A 19,809-nucleotide genomic window follows, 5' to 3' on the forward strand; every position below is an offset into this window, starting at 1 on the left:
TTAAATAAAGAAAATTAATTGAAGAAACTATTTTTATTACATTAAAAGTGTGTTTGGATTGGTTGAAAAATAAATGTTTTTTATTTTAATTTTTTAATTAAAAAATTTATTTATAATTAAAACACTAATGTTTCCTAGTATTTACTAAATTTAATATTTATTAAAAATGCGTGGGGTTGCGGTATACTCGAGCCCCAATCACGTGGGGTCGAATCTCCTCGACTAGTTCTTGTGTGGTCGAGCCAGGGAGGGTGCCCCGTCCATTCAAAGGGAGCACGTGACACCTAGAAGTCGATAGCCGACTTGAAGCGCGTGTCTCCACTCTTGACTCCCTTCCTTATTCTCTATTTAAACAAAGATTCCTCACACTCTTTGGGATGTGTCCCCGTTAAATAGACTCCTTCGATCAGAGTTGCATGACCTTCATTACTAGCTTACTTTTTGGCGGTTGTCACACTCAACTATGATCATCCCACCCTTTAAAGGTAAAGTCTAATCAACTAACTTATTTAAAGTTATCACTTTAGCATAAGCATCGGGTTTTAGTTAGGTCAATTACAGCTAAAAGTTAACATCGGAAAACTACTTGAAACTATTTTCATATGAAAATGATGCTTTTAAAACTTCAATAACTAGATATACACCCAACTTATACTCCGATCCCGTCTTTCAAATTTAAGATACAATCAACTAATTCATTTTAAACCATTATTTTTTTTAGGTTAATTAAGAGTGAGTAAAATTCAAGAACGATTTAGATCTATTTATTTTCTTTCTAAGTATACCAACACGTGAGATTAAAGATTCAAACGGTTGATCTCAGACGATGATATATATCTTTTAACTTTTATATATATATATATATATATATATCAAGTTTATAATAAATTTTATACACTAATAAATAATTTATTTTTAAGATAAATTAAAAAAAAAAAATGGTTATTTGAAATATAGGTAAATGATTTATATGGAAAAAAGAAAGTTATATTTAAAATAAAAAAAAAATTGAAAATTAAAGTATTTTTATTAATTTAATAAATAAATAAGAACAAAAATTGAAATTGAAGTTTATGAAAACACCTTATTTTGCGAACCTTTTGTGCAAGTAAAAGGAAAACAAGCTCCATCGTCTTCTCCATTCATTTGCGTATAAGCCAAAACCCACTGAACATGGATATCTTCCTGCTTCAATCCATTTCTTTAAATCTCCAAATTCCTCTTCAACCACACTCAATTGCCTCAAATCAAACCAAAATCAAGAACAATCGGAGCCGAAACAATCGAATCCCCAATTTAATTCATGGCTATCTCCGCCACAGAAAAAGCCCTAGCCGGCGCCGGAAACCTAATCCGCCTCCTCCCCACCGGCACCGTCTTCCTCTTCCAATTCCTCAGCCCAATCCTCACCAACCGCGGCCACTGCGAACCAGTCAATAAATCCTTCTCTATTACTCTCATCCTCCTTTGCGGCCTCTCTTGTTTCCTCTCTTCCTTCACTGATTCCTACACTGGCGACGACGGCGTTCTCCACTGGGGATTCGCTACAGCGTTCGGAATGTGGCCGGCGCCGGAGTCGAAAACGGTGGATCTTTCAGCCTATAAGCTTAGGGCAGGGGATTTCGTACACGCTACTTTGTCTGCTCTGGTTTTTGGGGCTTTGGTGGTTCTCGACTCCGATACTGTGCACTGCCTCTTCTTCCCGAGCTTTGCGGCGGCGGATAAGTTGTTGGTTCAGGTTCTGCCGCCGGTCGTCGGAGTGGTTTCGAGCGCGGTGTTTGTGATGTTCCCGAATACTCGCCATGGCATTGGGTATTTTGAGTCGTCTGCAACTTCCGGCGGGCGGGTTCAACGTGCATTATGATTTCCGTCTGTTGTGAGATGTGACATTTGGACGATGAAAGGAGTGTTCGGATGTCTAAATACGTAATTTCACAAAGTTAATTGGGTTAGATTTCCACATAAAATACTCGTAAAATGTATTTTAATTATAAATAAATAAACATTTATCCATGAACTTTATATGTTAATAAATTTGTTAAAACTTAAATATTAAACATCAAATAGAATATATTTCTTGTCTAAAGCCATTTATTTGTTCGAAACAAGAGAGAAAAGTGATTTTCCCACCCCCGCCCCGGTATAGGTAAAATGATTTATTGATATTGGATTTGATCAATGCAATGAATTGTTTCATCATAAGACCGATCCGGAGGTTGTCAAGCACATCCGGCAAATATCAAGGGGGATCTCATTGTTGCATAACTCAGGTCGAAGCAACACGCCATCGGACGTTAACAGGCAGTTTCACGATCGGGCACGGGAGAGGTTAGTGTTTTGAATCAAATTCTCGTAACCCTTATCCCGAAGATTTATGATCATGGCTAAAATTTTATCATATCGAGTGAAAACAGTTCTTGTCTACTTTCGATCTTAGTCGTTTGATCATAAATAATACCCAAACAAATGTTCAAATAAGTTTGAACTAATTTAAATTTACAAAGCTAAGCGTTAAAAAAACGATTCATTAGTCACTGAATGTTGTCAAACAATCTCAATATTCGAGTAAAAACGATAATTTAAATATAAAATATAAATAGGTAGATAATGTTGGTGTCCATTTTAATAATAAAATGCAAAATAGTACAAACTGATAAACTTTTGTATAAGGTAAATTTACAATTTTGGACGGCAAATGAAAAGTCATAGCAAAAAGTACCTAAGTATGCATCAATGACATCCCTATTGAAGAACATGTTTGAGTCAACCTTGCAATCCTTTGCTTTAAATCCTTCCGCCCTCTGCTACCTTTCTGTCCTATTCCTACAAACTCTGCCTTGACAATGTGGTGGTCGGAAGTACCTTTCGACGAAATGACCGAGTATGAACCCGGGACGAATCTAAACGTTGAATCCTGTGACGCTAAGATATAGTCCACTCTCGTGCCATATTTGCAGGTTCCCTGCACATCTGTGTTGCAAAACATATGAAATGAGCAAAGATTTTCAGTATATTTCTAAGGAAAATGGTTCATGAGTTTAAGCAATGTCTCATACTTTGCCCTTTGGCCATGATCACCACTGGCACACAGTCTCCTGCATAGTCTTTTGAATCTATGTACCCTTTTCCCTTCAAAAACTTCATCACTTCCACCTTTGGAGTCGGCTTCCCGACCTTCTCGTAGTACTGCAGTCGAAAAAAGTCGAATTTATCAACTTCTCATGATCCACATAGAGGTTTCTTTCACACACATCAATATATTTGGTTTAACTGTTTGGAGAATAGATTTGTTCAAGCATGGAGATTACCTCGACGATGTCGGTCCATCGTTCGGGTGAGTAATCCGATCTCTCCAAAGAATTGAGACCACCCACCAAGATGTGTGGAGAATCAACTGATTTTGCTATGGCATTAATCTGCCTCATCCTCCAATTCTCATCTAGATGGTCAAGTTGAGTGCAGTAGATGTTAACTTCTCCTGTCCCGGGCACGTCGATGGCGACCTTTAGCAAGTTTCTGTGATCCAAATAGAACTCAATCCATCAGTTAATCATGGCTACCTTTCCCCATAAGGTGAAAACAAAAAAGTGATTATAGAAAAGACGATGATTTTGTTAGGAATCACGACTCTCCACAATTATATGATATTGTCCACTTTGAGTATAAGCTTTCATGGCTTTGCTTTGGGGTTACCCAAAAGGCCTCATACATAGATAGTATTCCTTACTTATAAACCTATGATCTTCCCCTTAATTAGCCAACGTGGGACTCCTCTCCCAACAATTCTCAACAGAGTTTCGATTCACGTTCACGTTCTTGTAGTGAGTGATGGGAGAAGAGAAATAAAAACCTGAAATCATCTTCATCAGCAATCTTCTGAACATTCCATCTTTTTATAGGCCATTTGGACAAAACAGCATTTCCATACTCAGGAGCCCAGCTCTCAGCAAATACATAATGCATCCCTAATGCAGCTGCTAAATCAGATAAAGGCTTCATGCCTTTGGATTCCTCAGCCTTCACATCTTGTAAAGCCAATATATCAGCACCTGCCTCTTTAAGAACCTCTAGGATGGTTCTACCACTTGCCAAGTGATCTTCACAGTGCCAATTAGATATGGAGAAAGGAAAGCACACAGGAGACCTTACTGGGACTTGGCTTTTGAAGTACCTTTCGTCGGTCGTTTTCGATAAGCCCGGCAACTTGTTGTTTGCTAATGAAATCTCATTGTCAGGAAGATTAATGGAAACTTTAGGCTTGCTTAATGCAGTATGCAATGGAGATTGCTTTAGTATACTCTTTGGGCAATGACTCACAGGGCTTCTACCGAACCCGAATGACGTTGGTTTCTCTGCAATGGGAACAGCAGGAGCAAGAGAGAACATGGCAACATTGAATGTAGCAACTCGAAATGGCCTTTCAATGACAGAACCAGGCACCTGGCTCTTTGTATAGACTCTGGCTTTATTTTTATTGCCTTTTTGTCGACCTTTTACATTCATCTTCCCAAATCTTTTGATGATAACTCTGCGCTTCGGGTGCTTCCATATCAGCCACCATAACCTTGAGTAGAGGCGCCGGAGTTTACTCCTCAGCATCCTCAACATTGCAGCTAAATGAAGGACCTCTCAATTCTTTCTATGGCAATAACGACTTCAAAACTTCATTAAATAATCTGGGGATTGGCTAAGTTTCCCCTTTGATCTTTGAGACAACAGCAAGTCATGTGGGAATCAATGGAGATGCCACCAACAGCCCAACTAAAAAGTAGGAGCAACAGTGTAGTGAGAGAGAGAAACATAACATAAAGACAAGGAACATCTACTCCATTACTTGAGAAGAAGGTTGACAATGGTGAAGTATTGTTGAGCTCCATTTTCCAAATAAACCAAAAGGGAACCCAACTACTTCCACTGAACTTAGAAAAAACTTCCAATTGGACTTGACTCTTGAGTATGACAAAGCTCACTGTTTCTGAAAGGATAAGTATGATGTGAGAGAGTACTTTTTTCATACCTTATCAGTTTGAGTCTAGCTGTGGTGAAGTTTTCCTTGGCAGGTGCAACAGAAACTTTGAAATGTTTCATCACTTCTGAGTTGAATTTAATCCCTCCTTTCACCATCTTTATAGGTTGCTTTGATTTCTGGCGACAATGAGCATAGTTGATCAAATCTTGAACTTTCCCCAGGTGGTTGTCCTGGGTCCCCCTCACGTAATGAAAGTAAAAAATAAAAATGAACACAAAAGAAAAAGGAAGGGATAGACGTATCTGGGTTGGAAGGGGGTCGGTGGTCAGAAGAGAGAGAAGTAAACAAACACTGCGAAAAAGATATTTCGATGTTCCTAGCATATCATGTTACATGTACATGGTTTTTTTTTGGACAAAAAGACAGCACTATCAACCCTACATTTCCTCAATCAACCATATCCCATGTGGGCATGTGTTTTTTTTTTTTGCAATTCAACCATTAAGCTGATTAACTAATATAATTCCACAAACTTTCTAGGAAAATTCAATGAATAATTGAATTGGGAATCAAACAAACGAGTAAAAATAATTCGATCAGATAACGCCATTCCTTACGTACTTTTAAGATAGATACGATAAATTATACTTTTGGTCTATCAAGTTTGAGATTATGTCAAATTAGTCCCTAAGTTCCAAAATTGAACAATCAAAATCGAGCATTTTCCCAAGGTTGAAGACTTGATTATTCAATTTCGGAACATCAGACCAAGAGTTTAATTTACCCTATATGTATTTCAAACTACATTCCTTTCATTGAATGCTTAATTTTACAGAGCTCGCTCACGGTTTTGCATGGTCAAAAACCAAAAGTATGAATGAGCAATATCAAGAGAGGCTGGTAATTCTTTAGGTGATATACATTAGGCATGTAAGCTAAAGAAACTCAAAAGGGGAGGTAAAATTGCAACAGGTCTGAATGAATTACCACCAAAATGTAGGACAATGGAAGCAGCTACAGCTACATTCAAAGCAGTGCCAACACCCTAGTGTGGGAAGTAAATGAAGAAGTCACAGATTGCACGCTCTTCAGCAGAAAGCCTACCAGAAGGAGGAGAGTTCCGTAATTACTGATATCGAGAAAACAAGGACGTTAGGAACATTCACTAATGTTAGCCCTTGCAGCCCTGGTCCCTAAAACAACATGCTAACCATCAAAAGGGTCACTCAATGCTGAAAATAGTGTAACAAAATTATTTCCTAATGATTCTGATCCAATTTGGTCCAGATGACAGATGACCATGCAACTAACCGACTCTTAATGCCTAGAACATCATACAGGGACGGACCCTACAATAAAGCAAGAGACCTATAATACCATACTAAGTCCTAATCTCATCACATCAAAGGTGGTAAAATAATGCACTATAGCAAATATTATGGCAGAGAAACATCAAGTAGTTTAATATTTTTACTATGCTATCAGAGCTCATTCATTTCATTATGCTCATGGCCAGCCCCACTAATCTCAAGGATGGTTTGCCCACCACAAGATCGACCCGAAGAGACAAAAAGTCCTTTTAAGTCATATCTATCAATGGAACTAGAAAGGAACTTGTGAACCGACTCCAACATATAGAAAATAACCCTATCAATTCAATAAACTACAGCGTAAAATTCCCTGGCAATGGATTAAGTACAGATCAAACAACAAAGACATTACATTAACCAATTCCTACTTCTAATCAATGATTAAGAATTGCAATTAAAAAGACAATTCCAGCACAAGCATGTAGGGATCACCATCAATGAAAGGCCAATAAGATGTAAACGAACAACCAACCAACCTCGTTGCCAAGAAGAACAGCGATTTTTGACAGCCACAGGCGTTGTCAATGATCTCCACGCCACATATATCTCAATCCTCCTCCTACAGAACAGAAGAAGGCAATTCAAATTTCAAAACTAACCTAACCGATTGTCAAATTGAGACTAGTTAAGGGAAGAAACAAAGAGGGCATAACCTTGAGAAAACTTTGGGCATCGAGAAGGGAGTGAAAATGGCGGAACCGGCGGTGAGAAGTGGAATCATGGTTACCAAAGGCGTTAAAATCCCAACAGCCGACGAGGATGAGCTCCGATGCACCGAAGGCGATGGCACTTCAGGCCAAGGTACCAACGTTGTACCTTTTGGCTACGTTATGCACCACAACGTAGCTTTCGATCCCCATTTTCGAATTCATTGGCGAATAACTCAAAACTTGGGCTAGATTGATTGAAATTTTCAAGTAATCGGTTGTCCAAAACATCTTTAGTGGACGTCCCCAGTGACCGATGATGAAAGGCGGGAGGAGGAGGAAAGAGAGAGAAGCGAATAAGGAATATATACATATACATATACATATACATATACATACATATACATATACATATACATATATATATATATATATATATATATATATATTATTTTAAAGTATTATTTGTCTCTGTGACATAAAAATAAAATTCTTCATTTATATTTATTTTTGCGGTAATTGAATTCTCCATTATAGATAATTTTTTGTTTTTATTTTTTAATAATTTAGAGTTTTTAATTTAAATATAACAATTAAAATTTCAAAATTAACTAATTTAATTTTTTAATAGTCATATATGTATAATTGCGTAAATCTTCATATAAAATTTAAAAATATCACTAAAATAAATAGCTAAATTATTTAAAAATATGAAAATATAAAAATTAAATATACAAACCAACTAAATTATTATAAATATTAAAATACAAAAATTAAATCATTACAAATAAAGAAATAAAAATTGTTACTTTTATAAAAGTTTTGAGATTAAAAATGTTTTTTTCTTTTTTTTTTTTTTTTCTTTTTTTTTTTTTTTTTTTTTTTTTAAGAATAAACGCTGAGAAAAAACAATTTTTTTCCCATTTCTTATATTTATATAATATTTTAATTTTTTTTTAATACAATATTTCTATACATTTAAACAAGAAAGTAATTCATTTATACAATATTTTCTATGCTTTCAATACCTTTGGAGGTCTCCCTTTTGATCTTCCTTTATTCAACCAATCGATTCTTATTTACAAATCCACAAACTTATATCCAAATTTCAATATTTCTCTCTTAAACAGCAACCTGGGCTGCAGCCAATCTTGCCACTGGAACTCTGCAAAAATTAGAGAAAAAATAGCAACTCATTTCATAAATACTCGTTCCGTTCAACATTTAACACGTTATATGACATTGTCGTATTTCATAGGCTGACACGGTTCTTAAACGCTTGTTTTATGCCCGACAATGAACAAAATTTCATCACTTATGAAACGGAAACTTGTTAACGGCTCAAGCCCCCCGCTAGTAGATATTGTCCTTTTTGGACTTTCCCTTAAGGTTTTTAAAACGCGTCTACTAGGGAGAGGTTTCCACACTCTTATAAAAAATGCTTTGTTCCCTCTCCAACCAATGTGGGATCTCACAATCCACCCTCTTTGGGGTCCAACGTCCTCGCTGGCACTCGCTCTTCTATCCAATCGATGTGGGATCTCACAATCCAAGCGGTGTGCCAGCGCGGACGCTGGCGCCCGAAGAGAGTGGATTGTGAAATCCCACATCGATTGGAGAGAGGAATGAGTGTCAGCGAGGACGCTCGGCCCCAAAGGGGGTGAATTGTGCGATCCTACATCGGTTGGAGAGGGGAACGAAGCATTCTTTATAAGGGTGTGGAAACCTCTCATAGTAGACGCGTTTTAAAAACCTTGAGGGAAAGCTCAAAGAGAACAATATCTACTAATGGTAGGCCAATGTTGAAGTCTCGAAGTTTCGAGAGTGTGCATTTAATTTGTTCGATTTTGCAGGCATGATACACAATCTTAGCTGAATTCAAGCGTTTTTGCAGCTAGATTCCGAGGTTTGTTTTGCAAATATTACCAAGTTTACTAATTACTCGAGTTTAGAGTTCAATTCGATGAAATTTTAAGCTCGAAAGTATAATAATAGCTAACCTGAAAGGAGAACAAGAAACATAGTCAAGTCCAGCCTCTGCAAAGAATGCAACAGATGAAGGCTCTCCACCATGTTCTCCACAGATTCCAACCTGTTTTTAATACTCTCTCATGATGAATCTTCCAAATAGCTTTAAAACAATGGGATGTTATTGGTTTTGAAGGGTAATTTACCTTCAAATTTGGCCTGGCTGCCCTCCCTTTTTCTGTGGCTAGCTTGATCAGCTGCCCAACTCCTTTCTGGTCAAGAACCTGTCGCCAAGCACATACATATTCAGTTCATTTGTAGGCCTAAGTTTTGTTGAAGAAAAGCATTGAAAAATGGCACTGACCTCAAAAGGGTCATTTTGCAGAATTCCTTTGGCTATATAAATAGGAAGAAACTTGCCCACATCATCTCTACTGTATCCGAAAGTCATTTGTGTAAGATCATTGGTTCCAAATGAGAAGAACTCTGCTTCCTTTGCTATCTGTCAGTCAAACAGCAGCACAATCTATTGAGTTTGTTCTTCAATTTTGCTGTTACACCCTTGTGGTATTTTGTTTAATTTGTTAGTCCGGACTTTCCCAGTAAGCTTTTAAAACGCGTATGTTAGGAAGAGGTCTCCACACCCTTATAAAGAATGTTTCGTTCTCCTCTCCAATCAACCGATGAGGGATCTCATAATCCACCCCCCTTCGAGGCCCAGCGTCCTTGCTGGCACACTGCCTGGTGTCTAGCTCTGGTATCATTTGTAATAGCTCAAGTCCACCACTAGTAGATATTGTCCTATTTGAGTTTTTCCTTTCGGACTTCCCTTCAAGGTTTTTAAAACGCGTTTGCTAAGGAGAGCTTTTCACACCCTTATAAAGATTTTTTTCGTTCTTCTCCCTAACCGATGTGGGATTTCACAATCCACCCCCCTTCGGGGCCGAGCATCCTTGCTGGTACACTGCTCGATGTCTAGCTCTGATACCATTTGTTACAACCGAACCCCACCACTAGCAGATATTGTCCTCTTTGGGATTTCCCTTTCGGGCTTCCCCTCAAGGTTTTTAAAATGCGTCTGCTATGGAGAGGTTTCCACACCCTTGTAAAGAATGCTTTGTTCTCCTCCCCAACTGATGTGGGATCTCACAATCTACCCCCTTCAGGACCTAGCGTCCTCGAGGTTTCCACACCCTTGTAAAGAATGTTTTGTTCTCCTCTCCAACCGATGTGGGATCTCACAATCTACCCCCCTTCAGGACCTAGTGTCCTCGCTAGCACACTGTCCGGTGTCTGGCTATGATACCATTTGTAACAACCCAAGCCCACCGCTAGCAGATATTGTCCTCTCTGGGCTTTCTCTTTCGAACTTCCTTTCAAGGTTTTTAAAACGCGTCTGCTAGGGAGAGGTTTGCACACTCTTATAAAGAATGCTTCGTTCTCCTCACCAACCGATATGGGATCTAAAATGTTAAAACACATTATTGTTAAGGACTATCAGTAAAATACCTCATCTGCAACAAGAGCAGCTCTAGGAATTTCAATCATGGTTCCCATTTTGTAACTTAAGGAGGAACCCATCTCTGAGAACACCTTCTCGGCGACGCCACGAATCGAGGTGACTTGATGTCTAAGTTCCTGCCATGAAAAATGCCATTATTGTGCAGAAAAGTTGCATTTCTTCTTCCAGTTTAGCTGCCATGTTATGTTTTGATTCCTAAGTACAAGAATCTCGTAAAGCTCAACTAGTTAAGACATACACCCTCGAGAAAGAAAAATGACTTTGTGTGTCCATTATAGCGTTAATGACAGAAAGAAACAGTTCATACTTGTGGTGTTCCAACCAATGGAACCATTATCTCAGGCAGAACTTTGATTCCTTGATTGCTCATTGAGATAGCAGCCTGAAAGATTGCACGAGCTTGCATTTCCGTGAGCTCCGGGTACGAGATCCCGAGCCTACGTGTTCAGAGACAATCAGAAACCATTTGAAAAAAGTTGGCAATGGCAATGGCATAGTTATATCATACCTGCAACCGCGAAAACCGAGCATTGGGTTAACTTCTGAGAGTTTCTCAATTCTAGAGAACACTTCATCTTCACTCATTCCAGTCTCTGCAGTTAGTCCTTTGACAATCTCTTCCAGGTCGCCTTCAGGAAGGAACTCATGGAGTGGAGGGTCCAACAGTCTAATGGTCACTGGAAGACCTGAAAGTGTACAGCAAAGTAAACATCAACTACACATATGGAACTATTTATAACAAGTCAAGGAGCTACAAAATAGTAGGCTGAATTTTAATGCATTGAGGGAAGCCCGAAAGAGAAAGTTCAAAGAGAACAATATCTACTAGCGGTGGGCTTGATGTGCCAGTAACGACGTTGGGCCCTGAACAGGGGTGGTTGGGGGTCCCACTTCGATTGGAGAAGGGAACGAGAGCTAGCGAAGACACTGGGCCCGGAAGGAGGATGGATTGTGAGATCCCACGTCGGTTGGGGAGGAGAACGAAACATTCTTTACAAGGGTATGGAAACCTCTCCCTAGTAAACACATTTTAAAAACCTTGAGGGGAAGCCCGAAAGGGAAAACCCAAAGAGGACAATATCGGTTAGCAGTGGGTTTGGGCTGTTACAAATGGTATCAGAGCCAAACATCGGGCGGTGTGCCAGCGAGGACGCTAGGCCCTAAAGGGGGGTGGATTGTGAGATCCCACATCGGTTGGGGAGGAGAAGAACGAAACATTCTTTACAATGTGAAAACCTCTCCCTAGCAAACGCGTTTTAAAAACCTTGAGGGGAAGCTCGAAAAGGAAAGCTCAAAGAAGACAATATTTGTTAGCAGTGAGCTTAGGCTATTACAAATGGTATCAGAGCCAGACATCGGGCGGTGTGCCAACGAGGACGCTAGGCCCCGAAGAGGGATGGATTGTGAGATCCCACATCAGTTGGGGAGGAGAACGAAGCATTCTTTTCAAGGGTTTGGAAACCTCTCCCTAGTAGACGCATTGTAACAACCTTGAAGGGAAGCCCAAAAGGGAAAGCCCAAAGAGGACAATATCTACTAGCAGTGAGCTTGAGCTGTTACAAATGGTACTAGAGCCAAGACACCGTGCGGTGTGCCAACGAGGACGCTGGGCCCCGAAGGGGGTGGATTGTGAGATCTCATATCGGTTGGGGAGAAGAACGAAGCATTCTTTATAAAGACGTGGAAGTCTTTCCCTAGCAGACGCGTTTTAAAAACCTTGAGAGGAAGCCCGAAAGGGAAAACCCAAAGAGGACAATATCTGCTAGCGGTGGGCTTGGGCTGTTACTGCCATCTTACTCCAAGGATTCAAAATAAAATTCTTGAAAGAGAGAGGAAGTACCATCCATCGCCCGAAAAATTCCCTCGAAGTCGGATCTTTGATACGGTAGTAATAAGTCCAAAGCCGCCTTTCTTTGTTCAGCTGTAACTGCCATTATCATCTTCCTCACAGCTCTGATCCTCTCATCTGATGCAAAGAACTGAAATATCCAAATATGATTATGATGAACAGGTAACAATCCTGATGCCACTATGATTATGATGAACAGGTGAATTACCATATGCTCTGTCCTGCACAAGCCAATTCCTTGGGCACCATTATTTCGAGCTGTAAGAGCATCTTCAGGAGTGTCAGCATTGGCCATAACCTTCAAGGGCATTCAATCACCAATGAATCAATAGAGTGATCAAAGATTTAGCTGGAAAAAACAAAACACATAGAGTATTGAGCACCTTGAGACGTCTTATTTGATCAGCCCAAGACATGAAGGTCTCCAGATCCCCACTTAAAGCTGGGGGGGAGAGTGGCTGCTTGTCCAATATCACTTCACCTGTAGAGCCATTAAGGGATATCCAGTCACCTTCATTGATTACCAAATCTCCAATGACAAGAACCTGCATAGGTTATGAAGTAATCTTCACAATCCACTTCATTCTTTCGTTGTTTTATGCATCACCTCTAAGAAGAAGAATAAAAGCTACACAACTGACCTTCTCATGGTCGTTTACTCTGATATCTGAGCAACCGGAAACACAGCACTTTCCCCATCCACGAGCGACGACAGCGGCATGAGAAGTCATTCCACCTCTGGCTGTCAAAATACCAGTAGCTGCATGCATACCACCAACATCCTCTGGGCTGGTCTCTGTCCTTACCTTTACAAGTCACAGCCATGATAGAGTTCAGAGTGTTATTCTCGTGATTACTAGTAGTTGGGTGTTCATTTTCTTACAATTTACAACTTCGTTCCGTGAGACCCTATATTGGTTGGGGAGGAGAACGAACCATTTTTTTATAAGGGTGTGGAAACCTCTTTCTAGCAGACACGTTTTGAAAACCTTGAGGAGAAGCTCAAAAGAGAAAGCTCAAAGAGGACAATATCTACTAGCGGTGGGCTTGGGCCGTTACAAATGGTATCAGAGCTAGTCACCAGGCGGTGTGCCAGCGAGGACAGTGAAGCCCAAAGGGGGTGGACACCGGGCAGTGTGCCAGCGAGGATAGTGAGCGCCAAAGGGGGGTGGACACTGGATAGTGTGCCAACAAGGACGGTGAGCCCCGAAGGGGGTGGACACCGGGCGGTATGCCAGCAAGGACGCTAGGCTGCGAAAGGGGGAGGATTGTGAGATCCTACACCAGTTGGGGAGGAGAACGAAGTCATTCTTTATAAGAGTGTGGAAACCTCTCCCTAGTAGAAGCGTTTTAAAAACCTTGAGGGGAAGCCCAGAAGGGAAAGCTCAAAGAGGACAATATCTACTAGCGGTGGGCTTGGGCCATTACAAATGATATCAAAGCTAGTCACCAGGCGGTGTGCCAGCGAGGACAGTGAAGCCCGAAGGGGGTGGACACCGAGCAGTGTGCCATCGAGGATAGTGAGCGCCAAAGGGGGGTGGACACCGGATAGTATGCCAACAAGGACGGCGAGCCCCGAAGGGGGTGGACACCGGGCAGTGTGCCAGTGAGGACGCTGGGCCGTGAAGGGGGGTGGATTGTGAGATCCTACACCGGTTGGGGAGGAGAACGAAGTCATTCTTTATAAGGGTGTGGAAACCTCTCCCTAGCATACGCATTTTAAAAACCTTGAGGGGAAGCTCGAAAGAGAAAGCTCAAAGAGGACAATATCTACTAGCGGTGGGCTTGGCGTTACAAATGGTATCAAAGCTAGACACCGGACGGTGTGCTAACGAGGACAGTGAGTCCCGAAGGGAGGTGAACACTGAACGGTGTCTAACGAGGACAGTGAGTCCCGAAGGGAGGTGAACACTGAACGGTGAGCCCTGAAGGGGTGGACACTAGGCGGTGTGAGATCCCACATCGGTTGAGGAGGAAAATGAAAGCATTGTTTATAAGGGTATGGAAACCTCTTCCTAACAGACCGTTTTAAAAAACTTGTGGGGAAGTCCGAAAAGAAAAGGCCAAAGAGGACAATATCTGCTAGCAATGGGCTTGAGCCGTTACAAAGTCTAAGAGATTGATGAAAACTAGACAATAACGAATGATGCTGTCAAAATGACCTGAATCTTTGTCAAAGCATATGAACAGTGCCACTTAGTAACATGAATGTACAAGTAAAAAGGGACATAGACATACCAAGATGACACTCTTTCCCTGAGCATGCCAGGCTTCAGCGTCGTCAGCACTGAATACTATCTGCCCCACTGCCGCACCAGGAGATGCAGGCAAGCCTGTTGCAACTACTTGGTCTTTGTAAGCAGAGGGATCTTCAAACTGAGCCAACAGAAACAAATAGATATGTAAAGATGTAAGGATAAAGAACAATTTCTGGCTTTGTTAAATGAAAGGATAAAGAAAACCATGCCTGAGGGTGAAGGAGTTGGTCAAGATGTTGTGGCTCAACCATCTTAATAGCAGTTCGAGTGTCGACAAGTCCTTCATTCACCAAATCTACAGCTATCTTCACAGCACCTTTACCTGTTCGTTTTCCAGAACGACATTGCAACATCCACAGCCTGTTTTCTTGGACTGTGAACTCAATGTCCTGAAAGTTTTCAAGACATTCTAGCTTAGTCACCAGATTAGTTCATAGCTATCAAAATGCATTTGTGGTTAGTAGCTCAATACCATCATGTCTTTGTAATGTCGCTCTAAAATTTCACAGTTCTCAACCAGCTCTTTGTATGCTTCTGGCATGCAAGCTTTCATGGTGTCCAAGTCCTCAGGCGTCCTAATCCCGGCAACTACATCCTCACCCTGATTAAGAAAAGAAGAGGAAACTTATTCTCTTTTCTAAGATATAAGAGATGATTGATTCAAAAGAGGCAAAACAAAAACACCCTAGCGGGAAAAGGAACAAGAAGACCCTTCCCCAACCAAATTAAGACGGTGGAGTATGTAACAGCCCAAGTCCATCGTTAGCAAATATTATCCGCTTTGGCCTGTTACATGTCGCCGTCGGCCTCACGATTTTAAAACGCGTCTGTTAGGGAGAGGTTTCCACACCCTTATAAAGAGTGCTTTGTTCCCCTCTTCAACCGATGTGGGATCTCACAATCCACCCCCTTCGGAGCCCAGCATCCTCGCTAGCACTCGTCCCTTCTACAATAGATGTGGAACTCCCCAATCCACCCCCCGTCAGGGCCCAGCGTCTTTGCTAGCTCACCTCCTCGTGTCCACCCCACTTCGAGACCCAGCGTCCTTGTTGGCTCACCTCCTCGTGTCCACACCCCTTCGGGGTTTAGCCTCCTGGATGGCACATCGCCCAGTGTCTGGCTCTGATACCATTTGTAACAGCCCAAGTCCACCGCTAACAGACATTATCCCCTTTGGCTCGTTACATATCGCCGTCAGCCTCACGGTTTTAAAACGCATCTGCTAAGGAGAGGTTTCCACACCCTTATAAAGAGTGCTTTGTTCCCTTCTCCAACCGATGTGGGATCTCACAAAGTAACTATAACAAAACTTGTGTTATTGAGGCTGCAGATATAAGAGTCAGTTTGGATCGACTTTCTAAGTGTTTTAAAACATTTTTTTATACGTTTTGAGAGTCAATCCGCCATAAGATTGTGCCTGAAAGTACAGAATCTTGACAGTTTCTATACACAAAAAGGAGTGATAGGACATAGAACAAAGATTAAGGTGATGAATGTAACCTGAGCATTGATGAGGAACTCTCCATACAGCTTCTTTTCACCAGTACTAGGATTTCTAGTGAACAATACTCCTGTCCCAGAAGTATGTCCCATGTTTCCAAACACCATGGCTTGAATGTTCACAGCAGTTCCCTTCAACCCTGTAATTTGATTGATGCTTCTGTATTTGTTGGCCCTTGGGCTATCCCATGAATCAAAAACTGCTTTCACAGCTAACTGCAGCTGCTGTTTTGGGTCTGCAAATTGATAAAAGTGTTGATGGCAAAGGCAGAAAGTCTCTCTCATTTGTTATGTTCATAAAGAACTATAATGAGAGTACCTGAAGGAAACTTTTCACCCTTAGCTTCAATGTAAGCATCCTTGTACTGTTCCACAAGCGCCTTAAGATCAGAGGCGGTCAGGTCGGTATCGAGTGCCTTTCCCTTTTCGATTTTCAACTGTTCCAACTTCTCCTCAAACAAAGAATGGGAAATGCCCATCACCTTCAAATGGATCAAAAATATGTTCAGTTGGTTTCATACACATCATCCAATTATTGGAAAAGATCTGGAAACAACTGGATGAACTACTTACAACATCTCCAAACATGTCTAGGAAGCGCCTATACGAGTCGTATGCGAAACGCTCTCCACTTTTTACAGCCAATCCAGCAACCACTTCGTCGTTTAATCCAAGGTTGAGGACAGTATCCATCATTCCAGGCATTGAGATCTAGACATCAACAGAAGAGATGTTAGTATGATGATTTTGATTCATATAGAAGGAAGAAACTACCATTTGCATATCTTAGATCATTTTCTACAAGTGGAACGTTTGCTCAAGATCACCATGTTTATCCTATCAAAAAATAAACTTCCCCATATTTAAATTTGCATGATGAGTGTAGAACACTATCACTGTTAACAGTCCAAGTCCATCACTAGCTGATATTATCTTATCTGGGCTTTCACTTTTGCGCTTCCCCTCAAAGTTTTTATAACGCATCTGCTAGGGAGAGGTTTCCACACCTTTATAAAGAATGCTTCATTCTTTTCTTCAACCAATGTGGGATCTCACATCGATCAGAGAAGGGAACGAGTGTCAGTAAGGACGCTGGGCCTCGAAGGGGTGGATTGTGAGATCCCACATCGGTTGGGGAGGAGAACGAAGCATTTTTTACAAGGATATGAAAACCTCTCCCTAACAAACGTGTTTTAAAAACCTTGAGGGAAAGCCTGAAAGAGAAACCATACTTGTTAGTGGTGGGCTGGGGCTGTTACAATCATAGTCCAACATCCCCACCGTTAGTTTTGCATGTGTGGTGCCATTTACATCAAGTGAAATGAACAATGACAATGGTCTAGTAGTTGAGATTTGTAACAGACAGCTAAAATGTAGATGGAAAGAGGAAGAACACTTACAGCAGCACCCGACCGAACCGAGAGAAGGAGAGGTGTCGAAGGATCACCAAGAACAGCTCCCATGTCCTTTTCAACGATTTCCAAGCCTTCCAGTATCTCTTCCCACAAGCCATCTGGCAATCTATTTCCATTTTTCTGGTACTCTTGGCATGCTTCAGTTGAGATGGTGAGTCCAGGCGGAACGGACAACCCGATGCTCGCCATCTCTGCAAGGTTAGCTCCCTTCCCTCCCAACTGTAGCACAACAGTATGCTATGAGTCCAATGGTTGTAAAAATGCTCAAGCATATGATTTCAAAAATTTCTAACCAGTTTCTGATGGAAAAGTGATCCAAAAACTTGAAGAAAAACTTACCAAGGACTTCATGCTCTTGTTACCCTCACTCCTCCCTTTTCCAAAAGTGAATACCCTCTGTTCAAACAAGACATTGAATCAAAACCAGCTAAATTGCACATTCTAAGAAGAACATGCATCTTACAAGCCAAGTATTACAAGGGCATGTATAGCATAGCAACCTTTTTGGTAGTAGGTATTACGGGGCTAAGAACGGCATCGGCTCTCGAACCGTGACGATTAGGAGGCTCATGTCTCTCTGGCTTTGGACTACTGATATGCAAATCTTGGCAGCAAATACCTTTACTTCTACTACCACCCCTGTTTCCCCTCAAAGATGAATGTTTTTCTTTGAGAAGATGGGTGTGACCCAAATGGTACTTTCCCCTCCTCAACAATCCTTGATCACAATCTGCTATAGTTTGCAGCAGTGATCCATGCATTAAGGAGGACATTCTTCCCTTTCCAATCAGCACTGCATAAAACCACTAAAACAATGAACCTGGAGCCAGTTTTAGAATCAAAACCCCCACATGTTCTATTTGGGTCACAAGTTATGAACTCAATGATATCTAGAACATTAAGAACAATACATGGTGGGCTATAACACAGCAAAGAAGATACTCTAAAGCAATAGAATCATGTTAGCCCATGAACAAAGAGAAGAAGAAGAAGCTAAACCTTCAATATCCAATGTTTTTTAAGCTTTCTGAAATGAATGTGAATCTTGTGATGATCAAAGTGCAAAAATGGGCGTAAGAGCCTTCTTTCTTCTTCTTTCTTCTTTCTTCTCTGTTCCTTCTTGGAGCCCATATATTCATAATGCTATGAGTAGCGACGTCAGTGGATGAAATTAAATTACTGCTCAGAAAAGTCCCATTTTGCAAACAAAATTTTGACCTTTATTTGTCCATACGAACAATCATGTGAATTTCCCAAAATGCCCCCTCCACGTGGACCAGAAGTAGTCTATCCAATCAAGTCAAGACACGTGGTTAGAGCTCGGTTTGGAACGGACCCTTTTGAGACCATCCTTGTTTGATTACCGTGGCACACATATCAACAATTCCATTTTTTTTCTTGGAAGTTCTTCACGAAGTGGGAAGTAATTCAATGATTTGGTGAGGGTAATTCTGTCATTTAACGTTGATATTTCTGGTGAGAGGTCACCGGGGGGAAAATGTAACCGGTGGGACCGGTTCCCATACTGTCGGAAGGATGGAACGTCGGAGTCATAGGATAGGGACACGTGGCAGTGTCATGGACACAAGGAGAGAAGACTAATCCTCCACTCCTCCTCTATCTTATCTTCCTCTCCACACATAACAAAGTGATGTAATAATTAAGTGCGAAAATTAAATAGATTAATAAAAATCATTTGCTCTTTGATTGATTCTATCGCTAAATTATTAGCAAACTAGAAAAAATAAATATGTGGACCTTAAAAATAAAATCTTTTAGTCGATAAAATATCTTTAAATTAGTTAAATTACATTTAGATTAATATTTTAATTACTAAATTATATATTATACTTAATTTTATTATTTTAATTTAATAGCGTGATAATCCTTCATGAAAAATTGTACATGTAATCTCCCAAAAAAAAAATATTAAAATACAAGTTCAATATTTAAAATTTGAAGTTTAATCATTAAAATTGAGTTAATTTTACATCCATTTATGAAAAAAAAATATATATCTTTTTAATAGAAATTAGTTTATTATTCACTAAAATCTTATATTTCTTTCCTTTAAGAAAATAAAATTTTTAATTCATTACGTCAATTAATTTATCTTCTTTTTAAAATATTTATTATGCATCCATTATAGTTATACAAAAACGTTATAAAAAATCTTGAACTTTGACTAAATTCTCTTCTCCGATATTTGAGAATCACTGTCAATACCTCGACCCAGCTAACGCATGAAACACTCCGCCTGAGGAGTACGGTCGCAAATAAGCACAAGCTTTTAGACTGCAGCGAAAGCGAG

The 19,809-nt window shown here is 40.5% G+C and overlaps 3 protein-coding genes across 11 annotated transcripts; 1 reads left to right on the forward strand and 2 right to left on the reverse strand.

Annotated features, from left to right (window-relative positions):
- Positions 1 to 1,068: 1,068 nt before the first annotated feature.
- On the forward strand, positions 1,069 to 2,071 carry LOC111791387 (protein DMP2). Its single transcript, XM_023672707.2, has one exon. The coding sequence runs from the start codon at positions 1,304 to 1,306 to the stop codon at positions 1,862 to 1,864; it is 561 nt and encodes a 186-aa protein (XP_023528475.1). The 5' UTR covers positions 1,069 to 1,303; the 3' UTR covers positions 1,865 to 2,071.
- Positions 2,072 to 2,578: 507 nt separating this feature from the next.
- On the reverse strand, positions 2,579 to 7,310 carry LOC111791386 (uncharacterized). 9 transcript variants are annotated; one of them, XM_087122800.1, is made up of 8 exons: positions 6,993 to 7,310; positions 6,816 to 6,898; positions 5,957 to 6,069; positions 5,018 to 5,145; positions 3,851 to 4,761; positions 3,309 to 3,516; positions 3,057 to 3,186; positions 2,579 to 2,970 (listed from the first exon to the last, which is right to left on the reverse strand). In XM_087122800.1, the coding sequence occupies exons 5-8, from the start codon at positions 4,606 to 4,608 to the stop codon at positions 2,720 to 2,722; spliced, it is 1,347 nt and encodes a 448-aa protein (XP_086978926.1). In that variant the 5' UTR covers positions 4,609 to 4,761; positions 5,018 to 5,145; positions 5,957 to 6,069; positions 6,816 to 6,898; positions 6,993 to 7,310; the 3' UTR covers positions 2,579 to 2,719. The 9 variants fall into 9 exon arrangements, with proteins under 9 accessions (XP_086978926.1, XP_086978925.1, XP_086978924.1 ...); XM_087122799.1 differs by having other exon boundaries at positions 5,018 to 5,199; XM_087122798.1 differs by having other exon boundaries at positions 5,018 to 5,209.
- Positions 7,311 to 7,885: 575 nt separating this feature from the next.
- On the reverse strand, positions 7,886 to 18,656 carry PPDK (pyruvate orthophosphate dikinase). The gene is made up of 21 exons (XM_023670547.2): positions 18,498 to 18,656; positions 17,999 to 18,291; positions 17,838 to 17,894; positions 17,484 to 17,717; positions 16,657 to 16,794; positions 16,403 to 16,565; positions 16,084 to 16,319; positions 15,056 to 15,184; positions 14,793 to 14,972; positions 14,564 to 14,701; positions 12,967 to 13,131; positions 12,709 to 12,870; positions 12,534 to 12,623; positions 12,317 to 12,455; positions 10,985 to 11,162; positions 10,784 to 10,913; positions 10,464 to 10,592; positions 9,319 to 9,456; positions 9,161 to 9,238; positions 8,987 to 9,078; positions 7,886 to 8,151 (listed from the first exon to the last, which is right to left on the reverse strand). The coding sequence occupies exons 2-21, from the start codon at positions 18,269 to 18,271 to the stop codon at positions 8,109 to 8,111; spliced, it is 2,892 nt and encodes a 963-aa protein (XP_023526315.2). The 5' UTR covers positions 18,272 to 18,291; positions 18,498 to 18,656; the 3' UTR covers positions 7,886 to 8,108.
- Positions 18,657 to 19,809: the final 1,153 nt, after the last annotated feature.

Source organism: Cucurbita pepo, chromosome 3 (genome assembly GCF_057944985.1).
Source record: "Cucurbita pepo subsp. pepo isolate OVF chromosome 3, ASM5794498v1, whole genome shotgun sequence".
Classification (NCBI taxonomy): Eukaryota; Viridiplantae; Streptophyta; class Magnoliopsida; order Cucurbitales; family Cucurbitaceae; genus Cucurbita; species Cucurbita pepo.